Source organism: Brassica napus, chromosome C4 (genome assembly GCF_020379485.1).
Source record: "Brassica napus cultivar Da-Ae chromosome C4, Da-Ae, whole genome shotgun sequence".
NCBI classification, from domain to species: Eukaryota; Viridiplantae; Streptophyta; class Magnoliopsida; order Brassicales; family Brassicaceae; genus Brassica; species Brassica napus.
In genome coordinates, this window is record NC_063447.1 from 30,111,230 (window position 1) to 30,137,614 (window position 26,385).

Here is a 26,385-nt window from a genome sequence, read left to right on the forward strand (position 1 = left end):
AGATCTGTGTCGCGACGGTAGACTGTTTTGTATGTCTACGCCTCCGTGTAGACTTACGATACAGTCTATTTGTCAACGCACGGGTTAGTTTTGCAATTGACCAAACAAATTTTTTTTCTAACGCAGACTTCCCCAGTAGTCTCCGTCTTTACCTTTGACAACAAAAATAAAACTTTCGGTAGACTTACTCAGACGTCTACCTAAAAGATGTTAGTTTTTCATTTGACCGAACTTTTGACTTTTCAAAATAGACTTCAACGGAAGTCTACAAACTGTAGACTGCCAACGAAGTTTATAAAAGGTCAGTATTGCATTTGACCAAAACTTTGACTTCGTTGAATATGTTAGTTTTGTGTTTGACCAAAAAGTTTAAAAAGCTATCAAAAATTTATTAAATTGTAGACTTCATATGTAGTCTTCTTATCTTAAGAAAAAAAATGTAGACTGCGTATAAAGTCTATCTTTTTATTTTGGTCAAATGCAAAACCAACCCGTCGGATTTGAGAGTAGACTTCACAAGAAGTCTACACACACGTAGACATTCATTTCAATCTACTGATTGGAAGTCAAACTTGGTCAATTGCAAAACTAAACTCTTTCAAAAAAATTCAAACATGTAGACTGCATATGAAGTCTAGTTCTGAAAGTCAAATCTTGGATGAATTCTGGTCAATTGCAAAAACTAACATTTTTAAATTGTAGACTGAAATGAAAGTCTACATGTACAAAATCACAACTTTTTTTCAACTATAGAAAGAAACCCGTAAAATGGTCAATTGCAAAAACCAACCCAAAGCATATACCTATTTGATAGTCTACGTCTGTAAACTGAAAAGAACGTCAACATCTTCAGAGACTGAATATTAACTCTGCATAGAAAAATCTATAAAAATGTGAATTTGTGTATTATTCATTAAGTTTTCTCTAGTTTTTTTTGTTTGAAAGTGTGTGTTAGTTAATCCTAATGGGTTTGAATGATTTTGAAAAGATTTTTTTTTATAATTATGAAGGTATAATTCATTTGATTTGACACTGTTGTTTAGCTAATAATTGTAGACGTATTTGTAAGTCTTCGTTTATAGTTTTATGAAACATGAAATATTTCTTTGCTGATTATGTAAACCTGCATTTTTTTGCAGGAAATGGCTCAAATACCTGTTGTATACGGAGAATGGGTGGCGAAAGGCTCTTTGTGGGAGTTTGTGGTCAATAATCGAAAAGGAGGGAGAATGTTTCTTGTGCCGGATGGTTGTACACATGGTGAACTTCATGAAATGGCACTAGAAGATTATGGTCTGGACACGAAAATCGAGAAGGTGGAGCTAACATATTCCTTACCAGACATCATTTTACAGCAAATGGCTCCGGATACTCCTCCTATGCATGTCACGAATAATAGACAAGTGCGGAACTTGATCGAGTTGGCTAAGACACACTTTGTATTATATTTTTTTAGAGTTGTATTAAGTGATCAACCTATGTTAAACATGGAGATCTTAACTTTTTTTGTATTTTTTTGAAGTTATATTAAACAAGTCTGCTTTATAACAGGTAGTTTGATACAAAATCCAATACAATGTAGTTTGGTACAGAAGTACAATACATATGTCTATTTCAGTATTAGTCTTTTGAAGTCTACTCCAAGTAAATTACACAATACATCAGTTTGATACAAAGAGAACAATACGATGTAGTCTGGTACAAAAGTACAATACCCATGCCAATTACAAACATCTACAGATATTCTCTCTGAGGATAATTATCAACAACTTCATCTATCTTCCAATTCTAGCCAAAAAGTGGTTGCACAATCACTGAATCTGTAGCTTATGGACATTCATGCTTGATCCTTATAATAAGCATGCTTTAAGACAATCTCGTATATCTACAAAAGTACATTAAACACACATATTTAGAGAATATTGATTTGGAAAGTCAAAGTAGCACCCATATACGTAAATAGAAGAGGCCTAGCATAAGCATTTTTTTCTTGTTACCCACATGATGGTTGTTAACCGTGTGAATTCATCAGGAAAAGAAGCTCTTTGCACTAGTATTTCAGCCCTGCAACCATAATATACAGCCTGTAGTAAACGAGACAAACAAGGGCATTGGTGCATCAATGCCAATAAACACTTATAGGCTAAACAAAAAAAAACAACTTGGATACAGTTACAGCCTTTTACCTTTCAGCAGCTTAGAATGAAGCACATCCCCTATGCTTGTGATCAAGAGAATGAAGCACATCCCAAATTTTCCTGAATGAATATACAAAGAGTTATATCAGCTGAGATACAATCACTAAGAAACCATTGTCCAGACACAACGAAATAACAATAGATCGAGAAAATGTATACACTTACAACGATGTCCTCAGTCCTCAGCTGGTTTGTGACATTTATTCTCGCCTGAACGTACCTGAAACTGTGGTTATAGATTTGAAACTGTCAGTTTCCTCCATAATCAATACATTAAATCAGAAATAAAACAGAATCTGAGAAAGAGGGTAAGAGACTTATCTTTGAATCAAACTCCATCTCCTCCCTCGTCTCTGAGCCAAATCCATCTCCTCCCTTCTCTTCTCACTAGACTCCATCTCATCCCTCAAGCTCGAAGCTCGAACACACAACAAAACTCCATGGAAGTCAAAATTAAGCTCTGTCTCCTCACCGACGCTGCTCATCTCCGACTCACCACTCTCGTCACTCCTGAGACTCTAGATGTAAAGTAATCAGACAAAAGGTGCTTACATTGGATTTTAAGAGAAAACCCGAGCTTGATACTGTATAAGAAAATAGAGAGAGAGAGAGATAAAGAAAGAGAGATTACGAGTGGAGAAGACAAGGAGAGGAACGGTGGTGACTAGGTGGACGGAGACAACATGGATATGGCTGACGGATGGGAGAGGACGGTGGTTATGGTCATGATGGTGATTCGGAGAGGACGGCGAGTGGGAGAAGAAGGAAGAGAGACTCGATAGGGTCAGACCGCCGGAAATCGCCTGTTACAGAGAGAGAGACCAACGGCGCTAGGTTTTGTGTTTATTACCAAATTCCACAAAAAAATGTATTTATATGTCTGATACTTGATCCGGTTAGGTTAAAACGTTTATGGTTTAATTTTGGTTAAGTTTAATTATTTTGGTTAAATCCGGTTAACTAAATTATTTTCGGTTTGGTAGACTTATTTATAATTAAGTCTACTATAATTATTTTTTTTGTTCTTTCCCTTATCTTTTATTATTTAAACAAATATGTAAATTATTTTTAAAAAAAAATTGTTATTCATTCTTCTAATAACTTATTGTTTTAATAATGTAAATATATGATTTACTAATTATTTAAAAATAGTTATAATATATGATTTCGCATTTTTGTTCATAAAAAACTATATTTAATTTTAAAATAATATTTTTTTGTAATCAACTAAAGTAGACTGAAAACAACGTCTACAGTGAAGTAGACTTTATTTTGAGTCTACGAAACCCTAAACCACAAATCTCAAACCCTCAATGTTTTGTTTGATAATCGAAAAAGTCTCAATTACTGAATCAAATATCACAAATATCAAACTCTAATTTGAAAATTTAAGTCAGTAAAATAAAAAAAATCTCAATCTAAAATCTAACCCTAAGAAATCTACCACTAAAAGACATAACATGTTAGAACCTTTTGTTTCTAAACTATGAACATTGTCTAACACATGATAACCAAATTAGTATATATTCTTCAAAAATTTTCAATTATATGAAATTTTAATTTATTTACTTCATATTATCTATTATATTGATGATTAGTTAAAAATATCACAATAATTATTTTTATACATTTTTACAATTAAATTATTAGATCAAATTAGAGTGTAGACTACGAAATAAGTCTATAAGGTAGACTTAGTAGAAAGTCTATATATATGTAGACTTCTTTTATTACGTGTAGACTTCCGAAGGATAGAAACGTAAAATACATTTCTGTTTTTTTGTTTGGTCTTAAGGGTTGAATAGTACTTTCACTACCCCGTTACATTGGTTTTGCATTTGACTGAAAGTGGGATACACTTTTAGGTTTGACTTGAATATTTAGGTTGGTTTTAGCAAATGTCCCCAATATTAATGAATCGGTCGGATAAGAAATATGAATTTTCAAGACTTTTTAATGATTTTTAAAAATTAAGAAAGTATAAGTTAAAAAAAAAAATAGAAACAAAATTAATCAAAAAGTCTGTTGTTCTAATTCAGTATTACAATATCTGTACTTATTAACCAAAAGATAGTCCACACTAAAAAGGCTTTAAACAGTAATATTTTTTCTTAATTGATTTCCGTTTTATAAATTTCAACCCAAAATCTATTTTAACAATTGTATACTATATATATATTATAAATTAAATTATCTGCACATACATTTTCATATATAAATACTGTAAATATGATGTTTACATGTGCACGACAACTCTACAAACACACTTGTTTTAAAAACTTTTGAAAGAACTTCAAATCCAATTGTGTCATCATAAAAATGACACTACTCTCCTCCGCATACTGTTTCAGACTGTGCTCTATACCTTATGGAAGGAAAGAACTGCTAGGTGTCATGGTGGCTATTGATGCCATCACGCGTACCATTGATAAAGTAGTGCGTAATCGTAATTCCTCGATGTGTTAAAAAAAAATCGTAATTCCTCGCTATAGTATGTCCAACAATAATTTCAGAAAGAGTTATCATTTCTGTTTAACCACCTGTCCACTTTGGAAACGGTTTAGCCATACTGGAAATCACAAACTTTGGGGTCTTTTAGGGAAATGGTTTGATGTAAACGCCACTTGATATGGAATAGAAGGCTCATGGCTTAGGGTAAGTTTTTTAATATATATTTTTTGTATAAGTCCATCTATTCTTTGATCAATAAATTTAAAAGTTCATCAAAAAAATTGACAAAATTCAATGTTCTTGCGTTCTTCATGATCTTATTTCTAGGTTTGTTTTACATTTGCCATTCTCGAGTACTATTATTTAAGCCATTACCTCAATAATTAATCATATGTTTCTCACGTTTTCTTGATTTTTAAATATTTTTTTCAGGATGGTGGCGAAAGAGACACAAGGACAACAACATATATGTCATCAGGTTCGATTGGACTATTGAATAACAATTGTGATGGAGCCACAACTCTGTGTGATCAGAAATTGCAGGGAACTGGCCGGTGTTACAAACAGTGGACAAACGCTTTATTTGCCTCTGCAATTATTGCAGAACTTGATTTTTCTTTGTTTTTTGTCAACGATTTTTCTTTGGTTCTGTTTTATTCTTCTCTATAAACTATCATCAATTATAATAGGAAAATTCCTTAAGAAATACATAGACTAATTTATGTTGCCTATTAAATACACTAACTTTTGAAATTCACAGATTTTACACATCATTTTAGACGGCGTCAACTATGTTTAACGGCGGTGGTAACAACGTTAGTGTTTAATTAAATACGTCGTTTAACTGTGAAAGAAAAATTCCTTAAAAATACACGAACTAATTTTCATTTGCTAATAAAATATACAAACTATTTTGAATCCCCGTTTAATACACAAATTAATTTTTGTTTTCTATTAATACACAAACTTTTGAAATTTACAGATCTTACAACTTCTCTTATTCTCCAAACATCGATTTGGACAGCGTTAACTATGTTTTACATGATTTAAAAGACGTCAACTATGTTTAACAGAAGTGAAGACGATGCTAGTGTTTTATTAAACATATTTTTAAACTGTGAAGGAAAAATTCCTTTAAAACCCTCTCGGTAGATTATATTATTAGCTTTCCTCTTCGTTATACGTTCGTTTTGACTGACTCATTATCACTGCAACCAAAGAGAAGAATGAGAATCAGAAACACATAACACTAACCTAATTCCAAAATCAGAAACTTGTTTAAAATTACCTAGTTTTATTCATCCTTATTACCTAGTCGACATGGAAATCGACTTTACTTCGAAGAGATATAAAGGGAAATCAAAGAAAAGAATAACCAAGTTTGGAGAATAAGCTAGGTTTGAAAAAATTAGGGTTCCAAACTCTGTAAATTTTGTTAAACATAGTTGAAGTCATCTAAATCAATGTGTAAAATCTGTAAATTTCAAAAGTTTGTGTATTTAATGGAAAACAAAAATTAGTTCGTGTATTAAACAGAGATCCAAAATAATTTGTATATTTTATTAGCAAATGAAATATAGTTCGTGTATTTTTAAGGAATTTGCTTTCACAGTTAAACAACATGTTTAATTAAACACTAACGTCGTCACTATTGACGTTAAACATAGTTGACGCCGTCTAAAATGATGTGTAAAATCTGCGAATTACAAAAAAATTAGTTCGTGTATTAAACGGGAATTCAAAATAGTTCGTGTATTTTATTAGCAAATAAAAATTAGTATGTGTATTTTTAAGGAATTTTTCCATTATAATAATAACAAATTTTGAAAGAGTTTCTTGCACTTTTTTCTTCTTCTACTTTTACATGAACGTGATATCACATTCGAAACAACCTTTTAAATATATATTATAAAATGATATATTTGATAATATTAAAATATAAATTAATTAAATTACTAGAAAATTGATGTTTAATAACTATGCTGTTTTATAAGAACCATAAATTACAATAGTCAATAACTACAACACACTACATGGTTTTGGTGGTCTCATTCTTTTTCATTCAACATGTTGAAAAAATTAACTCTATTATTAAAATTTAGGCTGAGAAACTATTTATCCACAAGAACTATAATATAACATCATATATCTCCTGAACTATGAGCACATTATATTTTCGCAATTAAAAGTTACAGAATTATTTCCCCACAAATGTTGGTTCTAATGGTTTGTTATGTAAACCATAAATCAAACCATCAAACTCCCCAAAATAAACCAGACCAGAATGAACGAAGAACAAAAACCCAACCCAACTTAACCAGGTTTGGATCGTACTCAAATACTTCCGTGGTTTATTGAACATAACCAGGTATTAATTTGGTTTTATGAACTGTTAATATGCTTAAGTGTTTCTTTAGAAAAAGTAAACCAATTATAACCAACATTTAGGGGTCCTCAGATTTCAAACTTTATTTTTGAGCAGATATAAGTGTGAAACTTTTATTTCAGTGAGATTGAAGTCTGTAACTTTTGATTCGGAAATATATAGGACGTGGTCATAGTAGGAGAGACATCTGATGTTATATAATAATTTTCGTAGAAAATAGATAGTCTACCCGTTAAATTTCTAAATAGTATATCTTATTTGTTTTCTTGCATCTATTTAATATTTGTTGTTTCAAGATTTTTCTCATGTATGATATCACACCATTAATAATAATAATTTATGATGTTAATATCTGTTTTAATTTTAGCGAGCTTCGGATCCGTAATTATAAAGCACATTATTATTTTTATATAAAATTTAATTCCATAAAATATAGATACTGATTTTAATTTTATTTTATTTTCAGAGGTAATGATTTTTTGTTTATTAATAATTAAAAATGTGTTGATAATTTTTTAAGTATAGAATTATATATAGTTTACTAATTTTAACTTATTTTAAAGATTAAATATTTTTTATTTATTTTGTGTGTTTTCTATTTTCTTAGAAAATTGAAAATATATTTATGAACCTTGAATATTTTTTAATTGTTTTAGCGTAGATAATATTATATAATTTTATTTTTTATTTATGGTGAACATAAAAATTGTATACTATATCGTACTTAATTTTGTAAAACTGCTTTACAAACTTAGTGAGGAGAATGATATTATTTATTTTAATATTAAAGTATATTTATGATACATATATAATGAAAATATATTTTATTTTTTTGTTTAAAATAAAGCAAAAATAGTTTTAATTTATGATTATATTTTAGTTTTTATGAATTTATTCATATTTACAACTAGTATTCTTGTAAATAACTTACAGTGATAAAGTTACTTTTGTCTCAATGTTCCTCTGTTAGTATATAAGAGATGTCAATGGTTTTTAATAGAAATCAATCACAAATCATAATTTTATAGAAATTTAGTGTTGTGTGGCACCCCATTTTCCTTAATGGGTCTGTCAATATGTGCGTCTAATAGGTGAGACTGACCCAGTGTATAGTTAGTAGGTGGCGTTGAAGCTGTAAAAAAAAAGAAAAGAAACAAGGAGCATTATTCAATATGAATAAATTCATAAAAACTAAAATATCCTAAAATTCTGAATTTATTTACACTAGGAAATTTGTCACGAATACCACTTTCCTAATACCACATTTCATCTATACATTAATCAACTTTACCGTTAAAAAATTAATAGGCAAAATACCATTATACCTCTAACTAATTAAACCTAAAACTATTCTTTTCTTCTCCAAGAGTTTTTCAAATCTCAGATCCAAATTTAACGACGACAACTATGAGTTCTCCGAGCAGATCCGACGACGCTGACGAGTTTTCCGGCAAGATCCGACGCTGACGAGTTCTCCGTCCAGATCCGACGACGCTGACGAGTTCTCCGTCCAGATCCGACGACGCTGACGAGTTCTCCGACCAGATCTGACGACGACGATGAGTTTTCCGGCCAGATCCAACGACGCTGATGAGTTTTTCGGCCAGATCCGCCGACGCTAACGAGTTCTCCTGTCAGATCTGACGACTACGATGAGTTCTCCAGCCAGATCCGACGATGTTGACGAGTTCTTCGGCCAAATCCGACGACGTTGACGATCTCAAACGAACAAAATGATCTATGTGAGAAAGCTAACAGTGATGACCGGAAAATCGATGGTGATCATCATCTCTTTGTTTAATTTTAGCGTGATTTCTCAAAAATCAGTTTCTGGGAAGGAAAACAAAGATTTTCTCATGAAGTTTTTAAATCTCAAATTTATAAAACCTTATAAATATTTATCGATGAAGAACATAATGCTTATGTGTTATCGTTTTTGATATATGTTGTTAATCTTTCCTCTTTTGAGTATTTTGTGTTGAATATTTTTGAGTATCTTGTTCCTTGATTCAATGTGTATCTTTCTTCTAGTTGTGAAACTTGAAATGGTACTTTTTGTGACTCTACTTGGTTTGTGTGTTTTTGGTTTCAGATGGATGTTAAGAACAATCTGATTTGTGACGAACCAGAAGAGATTCCATCTCCTAAGTTTATTGATTGCTTGAAGAGCTCATCAACTCCATGGCGCTCCCCAATCCGCCATGGCTCTATGATGATGATGCCTTCTACTCCTCTTGCTTGGCCGTTGATTCAGCTGAATTCACTCTCAAAGAAGACTATGATGACTTCTTCAAAATGTTTGTTTCTTAATAGCTTTAGAAGCATTCATCCTTCAGATGAAGTAGTAGTAGCAATCAACTACAGTAGAATCTCTATAAATTAATACTCGATAAATTAATAATCTCTATAAATTAATAAATTTCGCCGGTCCCAACTTAGGCCGGTTCAAAATTTGACACAAATCGATAAAATAATAAGATAATAATTTTTTTAGAAAATTCTATGTAAACATATGGTCCCATTAAAATTATAAATTAATAATTTATATGTATACATATTTATATAAGTAAGAACCTATTATTATATTGTTTGTTTTATATTCATAATGAAATTATTTTAATATTTTCTTAACACTTAATATATTTTTGACGAGATTTAGTAATATTATATCTAAAACCACATTTAAATTCTATGCAATATATATTATATATACATAATAATATAATAAAATTAATATAAATGTCAAATTTCAAAAAATAAAAATTAATGTCTATAAACTAAAATCAAATATTTTCCTTATCTTATAATAAATATATCTTAAAATAAAAAATCTAAATAAGGAAACTTTTGTAAATTAATATCTCTATAAATTAATAAAATTTCAAAGTTCCAACATTGTTAATTTATAGAGGTTTTACTGTATCTTTTAACAATGCTCCAGTTCTTAATGTACTTACAACGCTTTGTCCGACACTCTATAACTGATTTCATGAAATAAAAAGATGTAACACTTCAAAACACCACCAATCTGATACTTCTGATATATTTTCTAGCTGAATAGATATTTCTCTAACAGCTTAAGAAGACTCTCTAAACTATTTATAAACCTCTTTATAAAGTCTTATAAAGCCTTTATAATTTTTTATAAACCCTATACAAACTCTTCAAAACCCATTAAAACCTTTTATAAACCCTTACAAATCTTATATAACGTTTTTATAAACTTATTTAAACCCTTTATAAACATTTATAAACCCTTATAAAATCTATATAAAATCTTTATAAACACATGTAACCCCTTTATAAATTCTTATAAACCATTATAAACTTTTTAAAAACCGTTTATAATGATTTATAATATATTTATAAGTTCTTATAAACCTTGTAAAATGATTTATGTGAACTCTTAGAAATGATTTTTGAATTTATAAAAGATTTTATAAACTCTAATAAATTTTTGTAAATGGTTTTATAAACTCTTATAAATATATTTATAGACTTTGAAATAATTTGTTAACTCTTATTACTGATATTTGAGTTACTTTTTGCTGCTTAATATTACCAAAGAAATGTCCATTTTTGTAATTATAGGTACATAGGAGAGGCCGAGCTAAAGACAAGTGTGAAAACATGTGACAAGAATTTGCTGTTGCGTTTGGATACGTTGAGATTGTTGGGTTTCCATTAAAATATAAGGAAACCAAATGGTGCAGTGAAGTAAGCAATGATAAAAACTCTTTTAAATTCCCACAATGTAAAAACCAGGATATACACATTTATAACATTTATAACATTTTATTAATTGATTTATAAGGGTTTATAAATTTATTTAGTAGAATTTATAAAATGATCTATTAGAGTTTATAAATTGATTTATAATGCTTTATAAATAGATTTGTAAATGTCTATAAACTGATTTATAAATGTTATAAATGTTATAAATAATTATAAACTGAGTTAATTGTTTATAAGTAGAATTACTAGTGTTTATAAACTGGCTTTTTATGTGTTATAACATGATTTGTAAAGATTTATAGTTTGTTTTATATAGGTTTATAAATTGATTTATTAGGATTTATAAACTGATTTATTAGAGTTTTAAAACTGATTTTAAGAGTTTTAAGTTAAATTATTAGTGTTTATCAGTTGACTTTTGTTTTACGTGTTATGAAATGATTTATAAAGCTTTATAATTTGATTTATAAAAGTGTACCAACTGATTTTTGTATATGTTACAAGATATAAACTATGATTTGAGATGTTTAAGATTATGACATCTACTGAGTGTTTGGATCATTGAGTGTAGTTGAATTCATCAAACTTGTCTCTCTGCAATCACATTAGCAATATAACCCATAAATAGAGCATTTCTAGCAACTGGAACATTTTGATTTGGCACAAAAATCACAGTAATAGCTTCAGAAAATAAACCAGTTTCATTATCATTATGTTTCCACTGAACTTTATGGGATTCATCTTCTGAGATGTTGCTATGACCACTACCGCTATTGCTGCTGCTAGAGCTCTTGTCATGATCATGGCTTGAATTAGTGATCTCTATACCCTCGTTAGTATCAAGTAAATTACTTTATAAAATGATGATGTTAACTATTAATCATGGTCTAAAGATATTTTTTTTCAAGCATAATGTTTACGTATTTCTATAACAGTCTTACAAAGAATATATGATAATACAAGATAAGACTTCTCAAGTTCACACATTTATATGTTGATCAAAGAATATATGATCAACTCTTGTTTAAAAACTTCTTTATAAAACCTTATAAATCATTGAGTTGTACTATTAACAATATCCTGAAACCCAGATTTATAATGAGTTATAATTCTTTAAAATGCAATGTTCACTATCCGAAAATCTTTTTCTTAACCAGACCTATTCAAATGACAAGTGTAAATCAACCTTATTTCTTTTATGGATAACAGAGGTAAGAAAATTCTAAAATTACTTGAACCCAGATTTATAAAGGATTATAATTTTTTGAAAACTCAATATTCACTATCGACACTCTTTCCCTTATATCGACCTGTTCTAAGCCAACATTTGTTGATTTTTTTAATAACAGAAAGAAAAAGTTGTTTTATAAGCCTTTCTAAATGGTTATAGATTCTTATGAATGATTTAGGGACTTTATAGAGGCATGAAGAAACAAATTGTTTACATACCCTTTATAACAAGTTTATAAACTCTTCATAAATGATTAATAAGCCGTTATAAATGGTTTCTAAACTTTATAAAAACTTTTATGAACTTTATAAATGTTTTATAAACCCTTATAAATTATTTAGATACCTTTATAAACCTTATAAATTATTTTACAAACCTTATAAATGGTCTTATAAGCCTTTTTAAATGGTTATAGACTCTTATAAATGATTTAAAGACCTTCTAACTGATTTCTTTCATAAACATTTAGAAACGGTTTATAGGCTTTATAAACTTCTTTATAAGCCTTTATAAATGGTTTATATACTTTTACAAATAATTTATAAACATTTATAAATAATTTACAAATTTTATAAACTGTTTTTTTATAAACTTTACAAAAGATTTATAAACTCTTATAAACTCTTATTGATTATTTACATATTCTTGTAAACCCTTATAAATTATGTTACAAACTCTTATAAATTGTTTTATAAGCCTTTCTAAATGGTTATAGATTCTTACTAATGATTTAGGGACTTTATAATTGATTCGTAAACCTATATAAACCTTATAAATTGTTTATTAACTACGTTTTCATAAACATATATAAATTGTTTACTAACTTTACAAAAAATTTTATAAGTCTTCATAAATTTTTTATTATCTAGAACCTAATCAGACAACATTCACTCTTTAGTTGAAACAGAGACTAGAGGAATGCAAATTGTGTAGAGATACTGACTCAGCAAAAAAAAAATCAAAGGACAGGTTGAATTATATCCTTTGAAGGAAATTCAATATGGCCGCAGAAACGCCAGCAAGCTCCTGTGTGGAATAGAGACTTCTCAAAGACCCATATGTCACGTACAAGCACCTGCAGAAGCAACAAACTTGTAACTCACTTGCAATTTAAAAAAAAAAAAAACTCAATTCTAGAAGAAAAACTACTCTTTGCTTTTCAATGTCGAAAGACTAGATTATACTTGGGAGCTTAAAAAGTGATTACTAGTGAAAGAAATGCAGACATGTTAACTCTTGGCATTAGAAACAACATTTCTCAAAACATATAAGTAATAAAGGTAAGTATAATGCCAAACTTACCTTTGCCACCACGACATTTTCTCATGAAGGGCATAAGGTTCGTAAACAAATCCATGGTTTACCGTCAACACTCTAACAGCACCCTGCACTCATAAATAGTTGATGTGAGACAACAAATCATAGGAAACAACTGACATATAAGACAAAAATGCAAGAAAGAGCAACTCTGAGTTATTTAACACATTGTTTTCTGCAGCTGAGGTGGAGCCTTCACTTGCGTTGTAGAATACCTTTTATCACTGCTAAAGAGAACATACTCTGCAATCTAAAACACAAGAAGAAACTGAAAAAAAATGTCAATGGTTGGTCATTAAGACTTAAGAAAAAAACAAGAGAATGATGAATTTGGTGATTACCATTGTAGATCGAAGCAAATGTGTGATGGCAGGTTTGTGGCTCTCATATAAGCTTGAACATACGCTTCTTTCATGAGTGTCGGGAACTGAACATGTCAATTACATTACTAAATAACTTAGATTTATAAAGGGTTATAGATTTTCAAAAACTCAATGTTCATTATCGGAAATTTTTCTCTTAGATCCGACTATTAAAAGATAACCATTTCTCTTAGATTGAAACAACAAAATCCGAGAAAATTACTTACAAGTTGTGATTCTTGCTGAGATTCAACATTTTGAGGTTTTGAGTCTCGATCTCATATGCTTCGTGGATCTGGACGGAGACGACGGATCTGGACGAAGATGTCGGATCTGGATGGAGACGGCGGATCTGGACGGAGACGGTGGATCTGGACGACGGAGATTCGCGAAAGAGATAGATCGAGAGAGAGAGAGATGAGTTAAAGATAAGTTAAGGGCAGTATTGTCTTTTACACATTAATGAATGTAGTATTTATGAAAATGCCCTTTGATTGATGGTAAAGTTGAATAGTGATATCAAGAAACGTGTATAAGTCAAATTTTCCCATAATACTACTTCTATTCATTCTCAATTTTTTTGATATTTGTAATTTTACGAATAAAAACAAATACTAAAATTTTAAATATCTGGATATTCGATCTGATATATGTATATATTAAATGATATATGTACATATATATATATATATATATATAAATTATATGATCCATTGTTATATCTGAAAATTTTAAAATTTTATCCACAAATTTGATTCTTTAGTTCCCAGTTATTGACATATTGTTGTTTTACACTATATTTTATTTAATTTTTAGATTTTTCATTTATTTTAAAAAGAATTTATGAATCTAAATGAATATCTTATTAAAATAAATGTCTTGCTAAATATACGGACCTATCTGGCATAGTGATAAAGTAAATCAAATAATAAAAACTAGGTTAAGATCTGCGCCTTGCGCGGGATCAACATTATATATAAAAATTATTTTATGTATTAAATATTTTTACATATTATGAAATAATTAAAGTTCAGTAACTATTAAATATATAATTAAATTGGTGCGAACATATAAAATAATTTTATTAATCCAAATTTTTTTTTATATTTGATAGGATATGTAATTAAATTTAAACGATACTAACATATATAATATATATTAGTATATTTTTAATATTAATGTCTACTAAATGATGATTTCTACTCATATAGTTTTTTGAACATTTATATCTTTTATAGAAAAAAATTTAAATTACTGATAACAAAATTTTCATTATGAGATTAATAGGTTTAGTAATTTATAATTTTTAAAAAAAATAAGTTGTCAATGATCGTTCAAAATTTTTATCAAAAAAATTGTTCAAAGTAAATTTTGAAACTAAAATATTGTATTTTATATGGTTTATAGTTTAATTTAAAACGATATATATTAATCTTAATAATTAATTAAATTAGACTTTTTACTTATATAATTTTTGTAATCATTTGTATTTTGTCATAACAAAATTTTTAAACCATGGATCATAAAATTTGAATGTGAGACTCTTAACAGTTTTAGTAATTTATAGCCGTTTGTAAAAATTCAAAATATAACATATAAATAAAAATCTAAATTTTTATTATACGGTTATTGTGGTTGTTTAATTTTATTTAATAGTTTAAAATTAAACAAATATGATAGAAGATACACTATTTTTTTATCAAATCTTTATTATTCAAAATCATTAATTGCCATATATACTTTAGCCACATTAGGCAATTCCGTAAATTTTATTTAAGGAAATAATAAAGTACATAAATGATGAATTTATTGTTAGTTTAATAAAAAAACTTATTATATAATTAGATGGACCAACATATTTCTCTAATGATCCTAAGAATCATCCTAGTGATGACATATGGCTACAAAAGGAAGTTGTAATGCTTTTCAAATAATATATAGGGGATGTAGATCTGGACAAAGCAGAAAGAATCACAAATACTTTCAAAATTTAGTATACTAGGGTCGGCCCGCCCTACGGGCGGGATATAATTTACTTGTAATCAAGATTATTATTTTTATATTATTTGTGGTTTGTGTTTTACTTTTACATTTGCAAGAGATGTATATGAGATATACTATTTTCTTAAATTTTAAATTAATCAAAAAAACGAATTTTTACTATTAGCATAATCTCTCTCTCTCTCTCTCCCTCCCTCCCTCTCTCTCTCTCTCTCTCTCTATTAATGCTATGGACGTGTTAGTAACCAAAAATACATAAATATATCAGTTAAAAAGTATTTCAAAATGTTTACCTTACTTGAAATTTAAAGTGATATTAACTTTTATTGTGTATGTTTTGTTATTTTTGTTATAGATCATGATCATCTTAATATTAAAATGTTCATGAATACATAATAGTTTTCCATATTTTCTTTGTTTATTCTACTGTAATTATGATAATTTTGATAATAAGTAAAATAATTTTTAATACAAAAATCTTAGATTATATTTTTTCTTATGAATATTTTTAAAATTTATGTCTTTGATATTATATTATTAATTATGTGCTAAAATACTATTTTAGGTTGATGTCCAATGAAACATTATTTTCATATATATATATATATATATATATATATTTGAAACTATTTTTTTCATATCGTATTAGTTCTAGTTGTTTTTATCCAAAATAGGAGGTGCGGTTGGACGAATTTTCTTTCAAATGTGTTAACGCTGTGATTGTTTTTATATTATGTTACCATGTGTCATTTGTCGAGAAGAGAGTACATATGTTATGGGAAGTGAGTGTTCTAAATAAGGCATAAGTTAGTGTTTGGACAAAACTACAACGATTCAATTTCTTGTAAGAACATGTTTAGTATTCCACACTCAGCTCATTCGTCCACCGTACTCATTTTATTGTGATATATGCAGACTCAAACTTGGAAGTATAATAAGAAAAATGCATTCTATTTATATATCAAAACTTAGTTAATTTTGGAGACACAGAAGCAGCCAAGTTAAATAGAATTCATAATCCAGTAGTCGGTACGTGAAAGATGTAATTGAAATATACTCACAAATCACAATCATGCATACTCACACATGATTATATATCCATAAGTGTATGCACTAACTGTTGTATCCTTGAGATCAGGGCTACAACCTTTTAGGGAACCACAGTAATGAAAAATCAACACCAAGATGTTGGAAATTATTATGAGCTAAAGATAAATATATCTTTTTAAAAAAAAGTTCACTAAAAAAAGTCATCTCCCTTCTTCTATATTCTTCCTCTTTTCTCTTCTTCTCTGTTTATTCTGTTTCTCATCTCATTTTTTTTTTTGTTTCTTATCACTTTTTTGTCACAATCCGTCAAGTACAACGATGAGCTTAACAAATCTTTTTCATCACCTTTTTGTGTTGTTTATTAAGAGAAATGAACTGATGATTTTCTTGGAAGAAAACCTTCTTATTTATAATGGAGGATTAACACAAAGAAATGAATGAGGAGATTCATTGAATGCGAGATCGTGTGAGAAGTAGAGAGTAGGTATTAATGTGAATGTTAATGAAGATGCATGAACCAAGTTAGTTTTCGTAACGGCTCCAGATTAAAGAAGTCTATTCGGCTTCCGACTGACATTGATCGGAATCGTTCGTCACCGGTGAAACCGTTGGATTTCTATTGACAGTTGACTGAACGGGAATTGTTGCTCGACGGCCACTTTCCCTAAGTTTCGTATACTGTTTTTTTTTCTTTTTTTAGAGAATATGTATTTGGACCGTAGTAAACACATAAAATCCATTAAATTCAAGAATTAAGGAAACATTGACTTTTGATTGACCGTGACACGTGTCGGATTCTCAAGACTCAAATTAGTGACGTGTCCGCCTATGTGGACAGCCTAGGAGTAAAGGAAACCCTTCTTTATATATATAGTAAGTATACTCACAAATCACAATCATGCATACTCACACATGATTATATATCCATAAGTGTCTGCACTAACTGTTGTATCCTTAAGATCAGGGCCAGCAACCTTTTAGGGAGCCACAATAATGAAAAATCAACACCAAAATGTTGGAAATTATTATGAGCTAAAGATAAATAGATCTTTTAAAAAAAAAGTTCACTAAAAAAAGTTATCTCCCTTCTTCTATCTTCTTCCTCTTTTCTCTTCTTCTCTTTTTATTCTGTTTCTCATCTCATTTTTCTGTTTCTTATCAATTTTCTGTCACAATCCGTCAAGTACAACGATGAGCTTAACAAATCTTTTTCATCACCTTTTTGTGTTGTTTATTAAGAGAAATGAACTGATGATTTTCTTGGAAGAAAACCTTCATATTTATAATGGAGGATTAACACAAAGAAATGACTGAGGAGATTCATTGAATGCAAGATCGTGTGAGAAGTAGAGAGTAGGTATTAATGTGAATGTTAATGAAGGTGCATGAATCAAGTTAATTTCCGTAAGGGCTCCAGATTAAAGAAGTCTATTCGGCTTCCGACTGATATTGATCGAAATCGTTCGTCACCGGTGAAACCGTTGGATTTCTATTGACAGTTAACTGAACGGGAATTGTTGCTCGACGGCCACTTTCCCTAAGTTTCGTATACCATTTTTTTTTTATTTTTTTAGAGAAGATGTATTTGGACTGTAGTAAACACATAAAACCCATTAAATTCAAGAATTAATAAAACATTGACTTTTGATTGACCGTGACACGTGTCGGCTTCTCAAGACTCGAATTAGTGACGTGTCCGTCTATGTTGACAGCCTAGAAGTGAAAGAAACCTTCTTTATATTTAGTATATATGCTCCACGCCCACCCTTAACTCAAGCAGAAAATATATTCTTGCAGTTGTGGAGCAGTATCGTTTTTAAGTTTTTTCTTAGACTGTGGACCTTTGTTTTTCTTTCAGTCCCATACTTTTATTTTTCTAACATTTCCTATCTTTTTCCTTTTTCTGTATGATAATTCATTTTACATTTAAAATAAAAAATATTACACTACTTTATTCTATATTAGTATTTTAATTTTATTTTCCTATGTCGAAATCATATGAAAATATCTATTTATATCAGTGTTTTTAAACCCGGACCGAACCGGCGGTCGGACCGGGTTGAACCATGAACCAAAAATAATCCGGGTTGGGTTAGTGTTAAAACCCAACTAAAATCGAACCAGTTAAAAACCCCTATCAAACCGTCAAAAACCCGGGAACCGGTGACCCAATGAACCGGCCAAACCCCGGTTCGTATATAAGCCAAAATCTTGTTAATGAAACAATTAATTTTCTTCCTCTTAAAATAAAAATAAGATTTATTAAAGATTAATAAAGTATCGTCTCTTTTCTTTTTCTTTTGTCGTCTCTACAACTCGTAAATTATAAGATTCACAAAGTTTAATATTCACGTCAAGATATTTTTTTTGTCTACTTCTCACTTTGTTTTAATTTTATTTCATGATCACTTGTTTTGAAGATTTAAATAATTGAAACATTTACGTTTGTGAAATTTGTATTTCAAAATATAACTTTTACCTAATGTGTATATAATTTTTTTCTTAAAAGATGATGAACATTTAGAGTGATAAAATCTGCGAATAAAGTATAAATGTGCTTTTCATATTGATTTTAGATTTTAATTGTTATTTTTAAGTTTTTCTATACATTATGGCTATTTAAACATTTTATTTGATATGATCTTTTTTTTAAGAATATGCATATTGTTTATAAAATATCATTAAATTTAGTTTAATCTAAGTAAACCCGATCGAATCCGGTTCAGACCCGGTCAAACCACAATGATCCATGACCCAAAAAATTCTCGGTTCGCTAGCCGATCCGGTTTTAAAAACATTGATTTATATAGTATAAAATGATTAGTTTGATATATTAAGGATATAAAAATAAATAATTATCTTAAATAATTATAATGTGTTATAAGATCCCGAAGTTATAATAGTCAATAATAACATACAATATGGTTTTGGTGGTCTCTCTTTTCATTCAATACAGTATTTTGAAAGACTTTACTCCATTAATATATTACTATATCTTAATGATTTTCAAGAATCTATTCAATATTACTTGATATTTTTTTTCAAGATTTACTCATGGATGATATTACACCATTAATTATGATTTATTATTTCCATATCGGTTTTTATTTTTAATTAATTTGTAGATATCTTACTATTTCTTTTTCTATATATGACTTGTTCTGTTCAAAAGTCTAATTAATTACTATTTGATCTTTTATTTACATTTATTACAAATTTTTTTTATGCTAAAATACATTTATTACATCTTTTGATATCAATATATATATGCATTAAATTTCTTATATACATATATATGATGTTCACAAATGCAATACAATTACATCCATTCATTTCTCTTGTATCACACAAAATGGCTAAAAACACAATTTTTGCTATCTTTATGATCGTTCTTGTTCTAGGTTTGTGTTACATCTTAAAATATGTTAATTATTTTCATGCTTCTTCTTTATTATCTGATGAGTTTTTGTTCACCATTTTTCATTTTTATAAGGACAGGAATTGAGATAATATTAATCTGTTTTAAATATGTATTGTTAGGGATGGGGATGAAGGACACACAAGGACAACAATTGTGTCATGAACGATTTATAGGAGCAACCCCTTGTGTACCTCCACAGTGTGCCGAACAATGTACTGCAAAGTGGGGAGAGAGAGCGGGAAGAGGGACATGTCTAGGAGGGCCAGGACCCGCCAATACCTGCCTCTGCACTTTTAAATGCCAAATTTGATACTTTTTTTTGTTACTGTCATCAGATATATTGTAATAAAATAATGGGTTGGAAAAAAAAGAATATAGAATTTTTTTTTTTAGTTTAATGGGACTTTGAATTTTTATCTCATTATTTGACATCATATGAGAAACTAAAAACTGGAAGTTTAGCATTTGTGTCCATCATAATCAAAATATTACCAACAAAAAAAATGCAATTTTTACAAAAGTTGCAGAATCTCTGGATTAGGTGATCTCTTGGCTTGACTACTTGAATGTTTTTATATAAGGGCATGATTATTGAGAATCTTTGCTTTTGGATCCTTAATACACATATATTTGTATGTATATATTATATACGCGTATATAATTGCGGACTAAAGACTTTACGAAAACCCAAACCGAAAATTTCTTAAAGTTCTTAACCTGCAATTATATACACATATATAATATATACATACAAATATGTGTGTATTAAGGACCCAAGAGCAAAGACTCCAAATAATCATGCCCTAACTAAAATAGCGACACAGTGCTTCATTCTTTCACAGGTCCTTACACCAGGATCTCCATTAAGATATTATCGAAAGAAACTCGATAACAAAAGTGTTTTTAACCCGAACAAAAAAAATTACTAAATAAAGATATGAATAAACAATTAACAATGTGTGCAAATTAAAGAGGAACGCAATGAAGGGAACAACATAAGATTAGGAGTAATTACCTCAAATCATCTAAACAAAGATTTAATTTGATTAATTTATTCATGAAGGTTGCATCTACGAAGATATGGGTGATCAAACTGGATATACTTGGTCCAATACGGTCGATACTTGGACATAGCTAACTCCAACCACGGTTTCATGTTCCCATTATAATGAACCACTGCTGCATTCTCAATGTCTTTCTTTGCTATACTCGGGTTATATCCAAGTCCCAGAACGTGCCACGCCTTGTTTAAGGGATGTGTTAGTTCGTAAAACGTTATTAGTCCTGGTGGTAGTGTCCCTAGCTTCCACAGTGTCCTGTTCTCATTCTAAACAGCAACAATATATACATAATAAGCAACCCATTAATCAACCATGTTGATGCAAAGGATTTAAGAGTTGTTTACCATGTTTTGCCACTTGTGGTAGATACCAGTGATGTCTCTCTTCTTCCACTCCTTTAGGTCGAACATGTTCATGCCATAAGCCCATCCACAAGCGTTTGGATTGAAGTTCCTCGCTATATGAGGATTCGAGAAGTTGAGATACTTGTCGAACCTGTGGAAACTCTCCCCGCAGGTTTCAACGGCACCGTTGACTTTGCCGTTCAGGTTGACTTCCCAGAGTGGAGTTAGGTCTTTCTGAACGATGATGTCGTCATCCAAGAAGAGGATTTTGTTCAGCTTGGGATAAACCTCAGGGAGGTAGAATCTCAAGTGATTCAACATGGATAGATACTTTGGGTTTCTGTATTTGAGATTCGAAGAGCCTGAAGTTGGATGATCTGCTTTGAAATAGAATTCCTTCATTGCTGCTGATTCAAGCTGACGAAGAACAGGGCAGTAAGATGAGTTGAGCCACTTAAACTCATCCACGTTTTCCACATGTATTGTTGCCTTTCCAGGTGGGTTTAGGAGGAACCACATGTTCATTGCTCCGAAATTGAGTTTATCCGTCACAAGGTGAAACACATGCTTCGAAGGATCCTGCCCAAACAAGAAAAAACTTTTAATTCAACTCTGCAACTCATGACAGTAGGCCTGCGGGTTCGGGTAGTTTGGTTTTTGATTAGTTCGGTTCAACATAAAACTTACCAAATTAACCCTAAATAAAGTTTGGTTTGGGTTTTGAAAATCCTACCTGAAGTTTTTGATTTGGGTTATAAATTTTGTTAAAATTTCATATAAGCTTTGATTAAATTCAGTTAGTTTGGCTTTTTCGGTCCGGGATTTTGGTATGGTTTGGTTATAGTTTTTTTCAAGAAAATTGAAGTAACCGTTTGCCGGCCGAACGGAAAACCGAACTTTCCAACAACAGAAAAAAACAACCAAATCGAACCAAAATTTTCATTTCGGTTCGATGGGTTCCGTTCAAAATCCCATCAGGGATACACATAGAGAGGTAGGAGCACGAATACAAGAGAGAGTGGATAACTGTTTTACCTTGGCATTCATGATGGCTGAGTTAACAACCACTGATGCAGCTAACACGTTGTCAGAAAACAGGGCATAATGGTAAAGATTAGGGTTCTCTAGGTTTTCAGTGCGAGGGAACTTCCTTTTCACCGGAGAAAGAAGATAGTAATCGATGGTCAAGCGCATCGACAGGCAATGGATAGCATTTGGAATAGTTTTCGCTGCTAACTGAGCCAGAAAAGTACTCTGCTTCTTCAAGCTCCTGACTTGTTCATCAGCCGTTTGAAGCATTGCTCTCAGCTTTCCAGTAACCAGCTTGCAGTCATATAACTGCATCTTGGCCTTAGCCAAGACTTGACCCATGTCTCTCAGTTTATCATGTGCACTACACGTTAATGAGGTATCAGTTAAAAAAAAACATAACTGGAATAATAATAACAGAAAAATAAAAGATCTCTTTACCTACGAGGAAGATCTGCATCGGTTGTTGATTCACCCAAAACACGTTGGCTGTCTTTGATCCGGGCCTGAAGTTCTTGTAACAAGTCAGTCTTGTTCTTCAGTTTTGCGAGACCACTGTAGACTCTAGCCATGATCACTTGATCCCTCATCAAGCGGATGTTAGAATCAGAGTTGTCGTTCTCGTTCTCTCTTCTCCAGATACTGTATTTTCCAAGGACTGCAGAATCAACAGACTTGGAGCGCTCGATGGCCGCGTTTTCGAGTTTCAAAATGGTGTCATCGTTGTGTTGTTGGACTAACTCATTTGCTCGCCTCTCACGTCTTTTCTCTCTCAGTTGCTGAAAATTTCAAAGATGGAAAGACAAAATACTTAAGCAAAAGAGAATTCTGTGATGCATCAAGATTTTGAAATGAAGGTAAAAAAATTACCCTTCTGTATAACATTTCAGGTGTCTCAACTTTCTGATGGCTACCACCTATATGAGCAGTGATGATATTGAAGAGTCAGAGATGGTATCATCAGATATTGAAACTTGTCAAAAGAAAAGCCACCACCTTTTGAAGTAGTGTCACGTTTTGCATTCACGATACTACTAGATGCTGTCTGATTCTCCTGCTTCAAGTAGATCAAAAACTATGAGCCAAAAGAATAGAGGATAGAAACTCATCTGGTTACAGACTAAACCACACACCTGAGTGTCTACTTCGAGTTCTCGCCATGATGGTGAAAAATTGTTTTTCTTGAGAGAAGAATCAAGGCTAAAAGGACCCAAATGAGCTGTGCTAGCAGTGATAACATCTAGAACCTGAGTAAGAAACGAGCTGCTAATCTATGAAGGAAGAAAGAACAAACAAAACAAAACTTAGTTAAGACACTTGCCTCTTTAGAGAAGAGAGATCTAAGAGATTGCATAGCTAAGCGTTCTCTCCAGTCAAGACTCTGCAACCAATCCAATCCAATGAAACAAACACCATTACTTGGCTTGTGTTAAAAACGAAAAAGAGAGTTTTTAAGCCGCACCTGCTTCACAGAAGCATTTGCATAATCTGCAACAGATCATCATCATCAGTGTCACTTCCAAGCAAAATGATTTAACGGCAATGTAACTCTAATGAGTGTAGTAATACCGTTAGAGGAATCGATGTATACTCCACGACCAACAAAGAAGACGGGAGGTGCGAACACACAGAGAAAGATGAGGGTGACAAGTGCTGCAGATCGAGATCCTCCTCCTCCTCTAATCCGGTTCACTCCCGATAACCCTCGCTTCAACCCCATTCCTATCAAAAATTACGAAGCAAACACCAAATCAAGTAGAGAACCGAATCATGGAGAGAGAGAGAAACAAATCCATACTCGGAATCTATAGGAGATTTGAGAAGAATCAAGGCCTCGCGGGTGATACACTAATAACACGCCATTCCCAATTAACCAATCTTAGGCGGAGATCTGATCACTCGAGCGACGAAGACGAAGATGATGATTGCTATCTTAATCGATCTCTTTTATCAGTTTCAATTTCGAATTTTCTTTTCCGGTTTAATCTAAACCGAAATCATACCAGACGAAAAATTCAATTTCACTGTTATTAGCTTTCATGGGCTTTGTACCTTTTGATTCACTTTTCATCTGGTACGAAATGATTATATAAAAATTATTTAAGAAATATCCTATGTAAAAATAAAATTTATATTGTTAATTACATAATTTGTTTATTGATGTCTTATCTCATTTTTAAAAGTGTTTTAGGTCAAAAAAATCACTAAGAACCTAACGTTTGGGCCGAAAAATTTCAGGTCTACTATTTTATTACAACGATACTATAACAGCTCGGTTTTATATCATGGTTTAGCAATTTAAAAGTTAACTAGTTCTCGATCCGCGCAACCGCACGAGTTTTTGTTTTCATTTATTTTTATATAAACATTTTGTTTTCAATTCTAAATTGGTATATATTATAATATAAATGCGTCTATCAATTTTTAAAACATAGTAAGTTTATGGTATATTTTTTCATTGAATAGATTGTTTCAAACTTTCGCATGTATTTGTATATTCTTCTATGTATATATATATATATATGTGTATATATATATATATATATATGTATATATATATATAAGAAGAAACAAATATTGTTTTATTTTCATATTCAAAGATATTGTAACATTTCACAAATTTAGAAAGTTTTTAAAAAATTAAACTTTTCGCTTCATAGATTTATATTATCGAGTAAATAATTAAACATTTAATTTTTGTTTAATTTTTAAAATAAACTATATAGTTTAAAATTTATTTTCATTGGTTTAAGGTAGTAAAGATTAACAATTGTTAGATAATATGATTTTTGCTATTTAAAAAAAAATCTTTATAATTTTAAAAGTTAACATCGACAAATATTTAAATAATTAACATATGGAGATATAGTATTACAACATTAAATTATATCTATTTAATTTATATTATCTATAAATCTAATGGATCATCTATTGTTTTTTTTGACGTCATGGATCATCTATTATTTAAATCCAATTATTGATAGCCCAATAAAAATTTCTGGTATGCCCAAAATTTAAATGGTAAGATTAGAGATTAAAAGTAACATGACTTTCTAGAAATAGGTCCATTAGGTCCATTTAAAAAAAAAATCACATATGAATCAAGGTTGTGACTAGACTTGTCCAATATGGTAAAACCGAACCATACTGAACCGAACCGAAATAGACAATATGGTGTGGTTTTGGTATATACCATATAAACCGAATGAATATGATTTTATAAAAACCGTAGGATTTGAATATGGTTTGGTTTATAACTGGTTAAACCGAATAAACCGAACAGATCAAAAGTAAAAACATGTAAATATGTACATATTTTATAACGTCACATGAAAAATATATTTGTTATATAAGTTATTCTTTTGTTAATAATTATTACCATATTTTTATAGTAAGAAAGAATCATAATTTGAAAAACACTTAAAATATAAGTAAATAACAATTCATCGTAACTGAGGTTTTTTATTTTCTTAGTCTTCTTATTTTAATCATTTTGCTTTCTTTTAGCGTTGATTAAATTGAAGTGAATGTTATAAATTTGATGGATAATAACTAGAAAAAATTCTTCACATTTTTTTTCTTATTTATAAACGAACAGAGTTTCACTCGACGAATCATGACTTTGATGAACACTGAATATGGAAGAGTGGAAACATTTTCTTTCATACTTCTCTTTTGTTTTTTATTTTTATTTTCAAAATTTCGAGCTTTGATTTTAATTCTAGATTTGATTAATTCATTTGAAGGTATACGCGTTTTTATTTTTTTGTTCTTTTATTTGAAAATATAATATATTTTT

The 26,385-nt window shown here is 30.1% G+C and overlaps 1 protein-coding gene, 2 long non-coding RNA genes and 1 pseudogene across 7 annotated transcripts; 2 read left to right on the top strand and 2 right to left on the bottom strand.

The window, feature by feature from the left end:
- Window positions 1–1,538: 1,538 nt before the first annotated feature.
- On the bottom strand, window positions 1,539–3,047 carry LOC106394603. 2 transcript variants are annotated; one of them, XR_007322176.1, is made up of 5 exons: window positions 2,830–3,047; window positions 2,364–2,708; window positions 2,187–2,258; window positions 2,002–2,084; window positions 1,539–1,885 (listed from the first exon to the last, which is right to left on the bottom strand). It is a non-coding gene; the product is annotated as an uncharacterized LOC106394603 (long non-coding RNA). The 2 variants fall into 2 exon arrangements; XR_007322175.1 differs by having other exon boundaries at window positions 2,364–2,716.
- A 305-nt stretch (window positions 3,048–3,352) lies between these two features.
- LOC111201990 lies at window positions 3,353–5,260 on the top strand (annotated as a pseudogene).
- A 10,217-nt stretch (window positions 5,261–15,477) lies between these two features.
- Window positions 15,478–20,550, top strand: LOC106395859. Its single transcript, XR_001279368.3, has 2 exons — window positions 15,478–20,132; window positions 20,272–20,550. It is a non-coding gene; the product is annotated as an uncharacterized LOC106395859 (long non-coding RNA).
- A 502-nt stretch (window positions 20,551–21,052) lies between these two features.
- Window positions 21,053–24,578, bottom strand: LOC106396807 (polygalacturonate 4-alpha-galacturonosyltransferase-like). 4 transcript variants are annotated; one of them, XM_013837301.3, is made up of 11 exons: window positions 24,385–24,578; window positions 24,156–24,308; window positions 24,049–24,074; window positions 23,908–23,967; window positions 23,720–23,833; window positions 23,583–23,640; window positions 23,457–23,503; window positions 23,028–23,365; window positions 22,593–22,950; window positions 21,558–22,136; window positions 21,053–21,479 (listed from the first exon to the last, which is right to left on the bottom strand). In XM_013837301.3, the coding sequence occupies exons 2-11, from the start codon at window positions 24,304–24,306 to the stop codon at window positions 21,204–21,206; spliced, it is 2,007 nt and encodes a 668-aa protein (XP_013692755.2). In that variant the 5' UTR covers window positions 24,307–24,308; window positions 24,385–24,578; the 3' UTR covers window positions 21,053–21,203. The 4 variants fall into 4 exon arrangements, with proteins under 4 accessions (XP_013692755.2, XP_013692754.2, XP_048609864.1 ...); XM_013837300.3 differs by having other exon boundaries at window positions 23,583–23,643; XM_048753907.1 differs by lacking the exon at window positions 23,908–23,967 and having other exon boundaries at window positions 23,720–23,857.
- Between the last annotated feature and the right edge of the window lie 1,807 nt (window positions 24,579–26,385).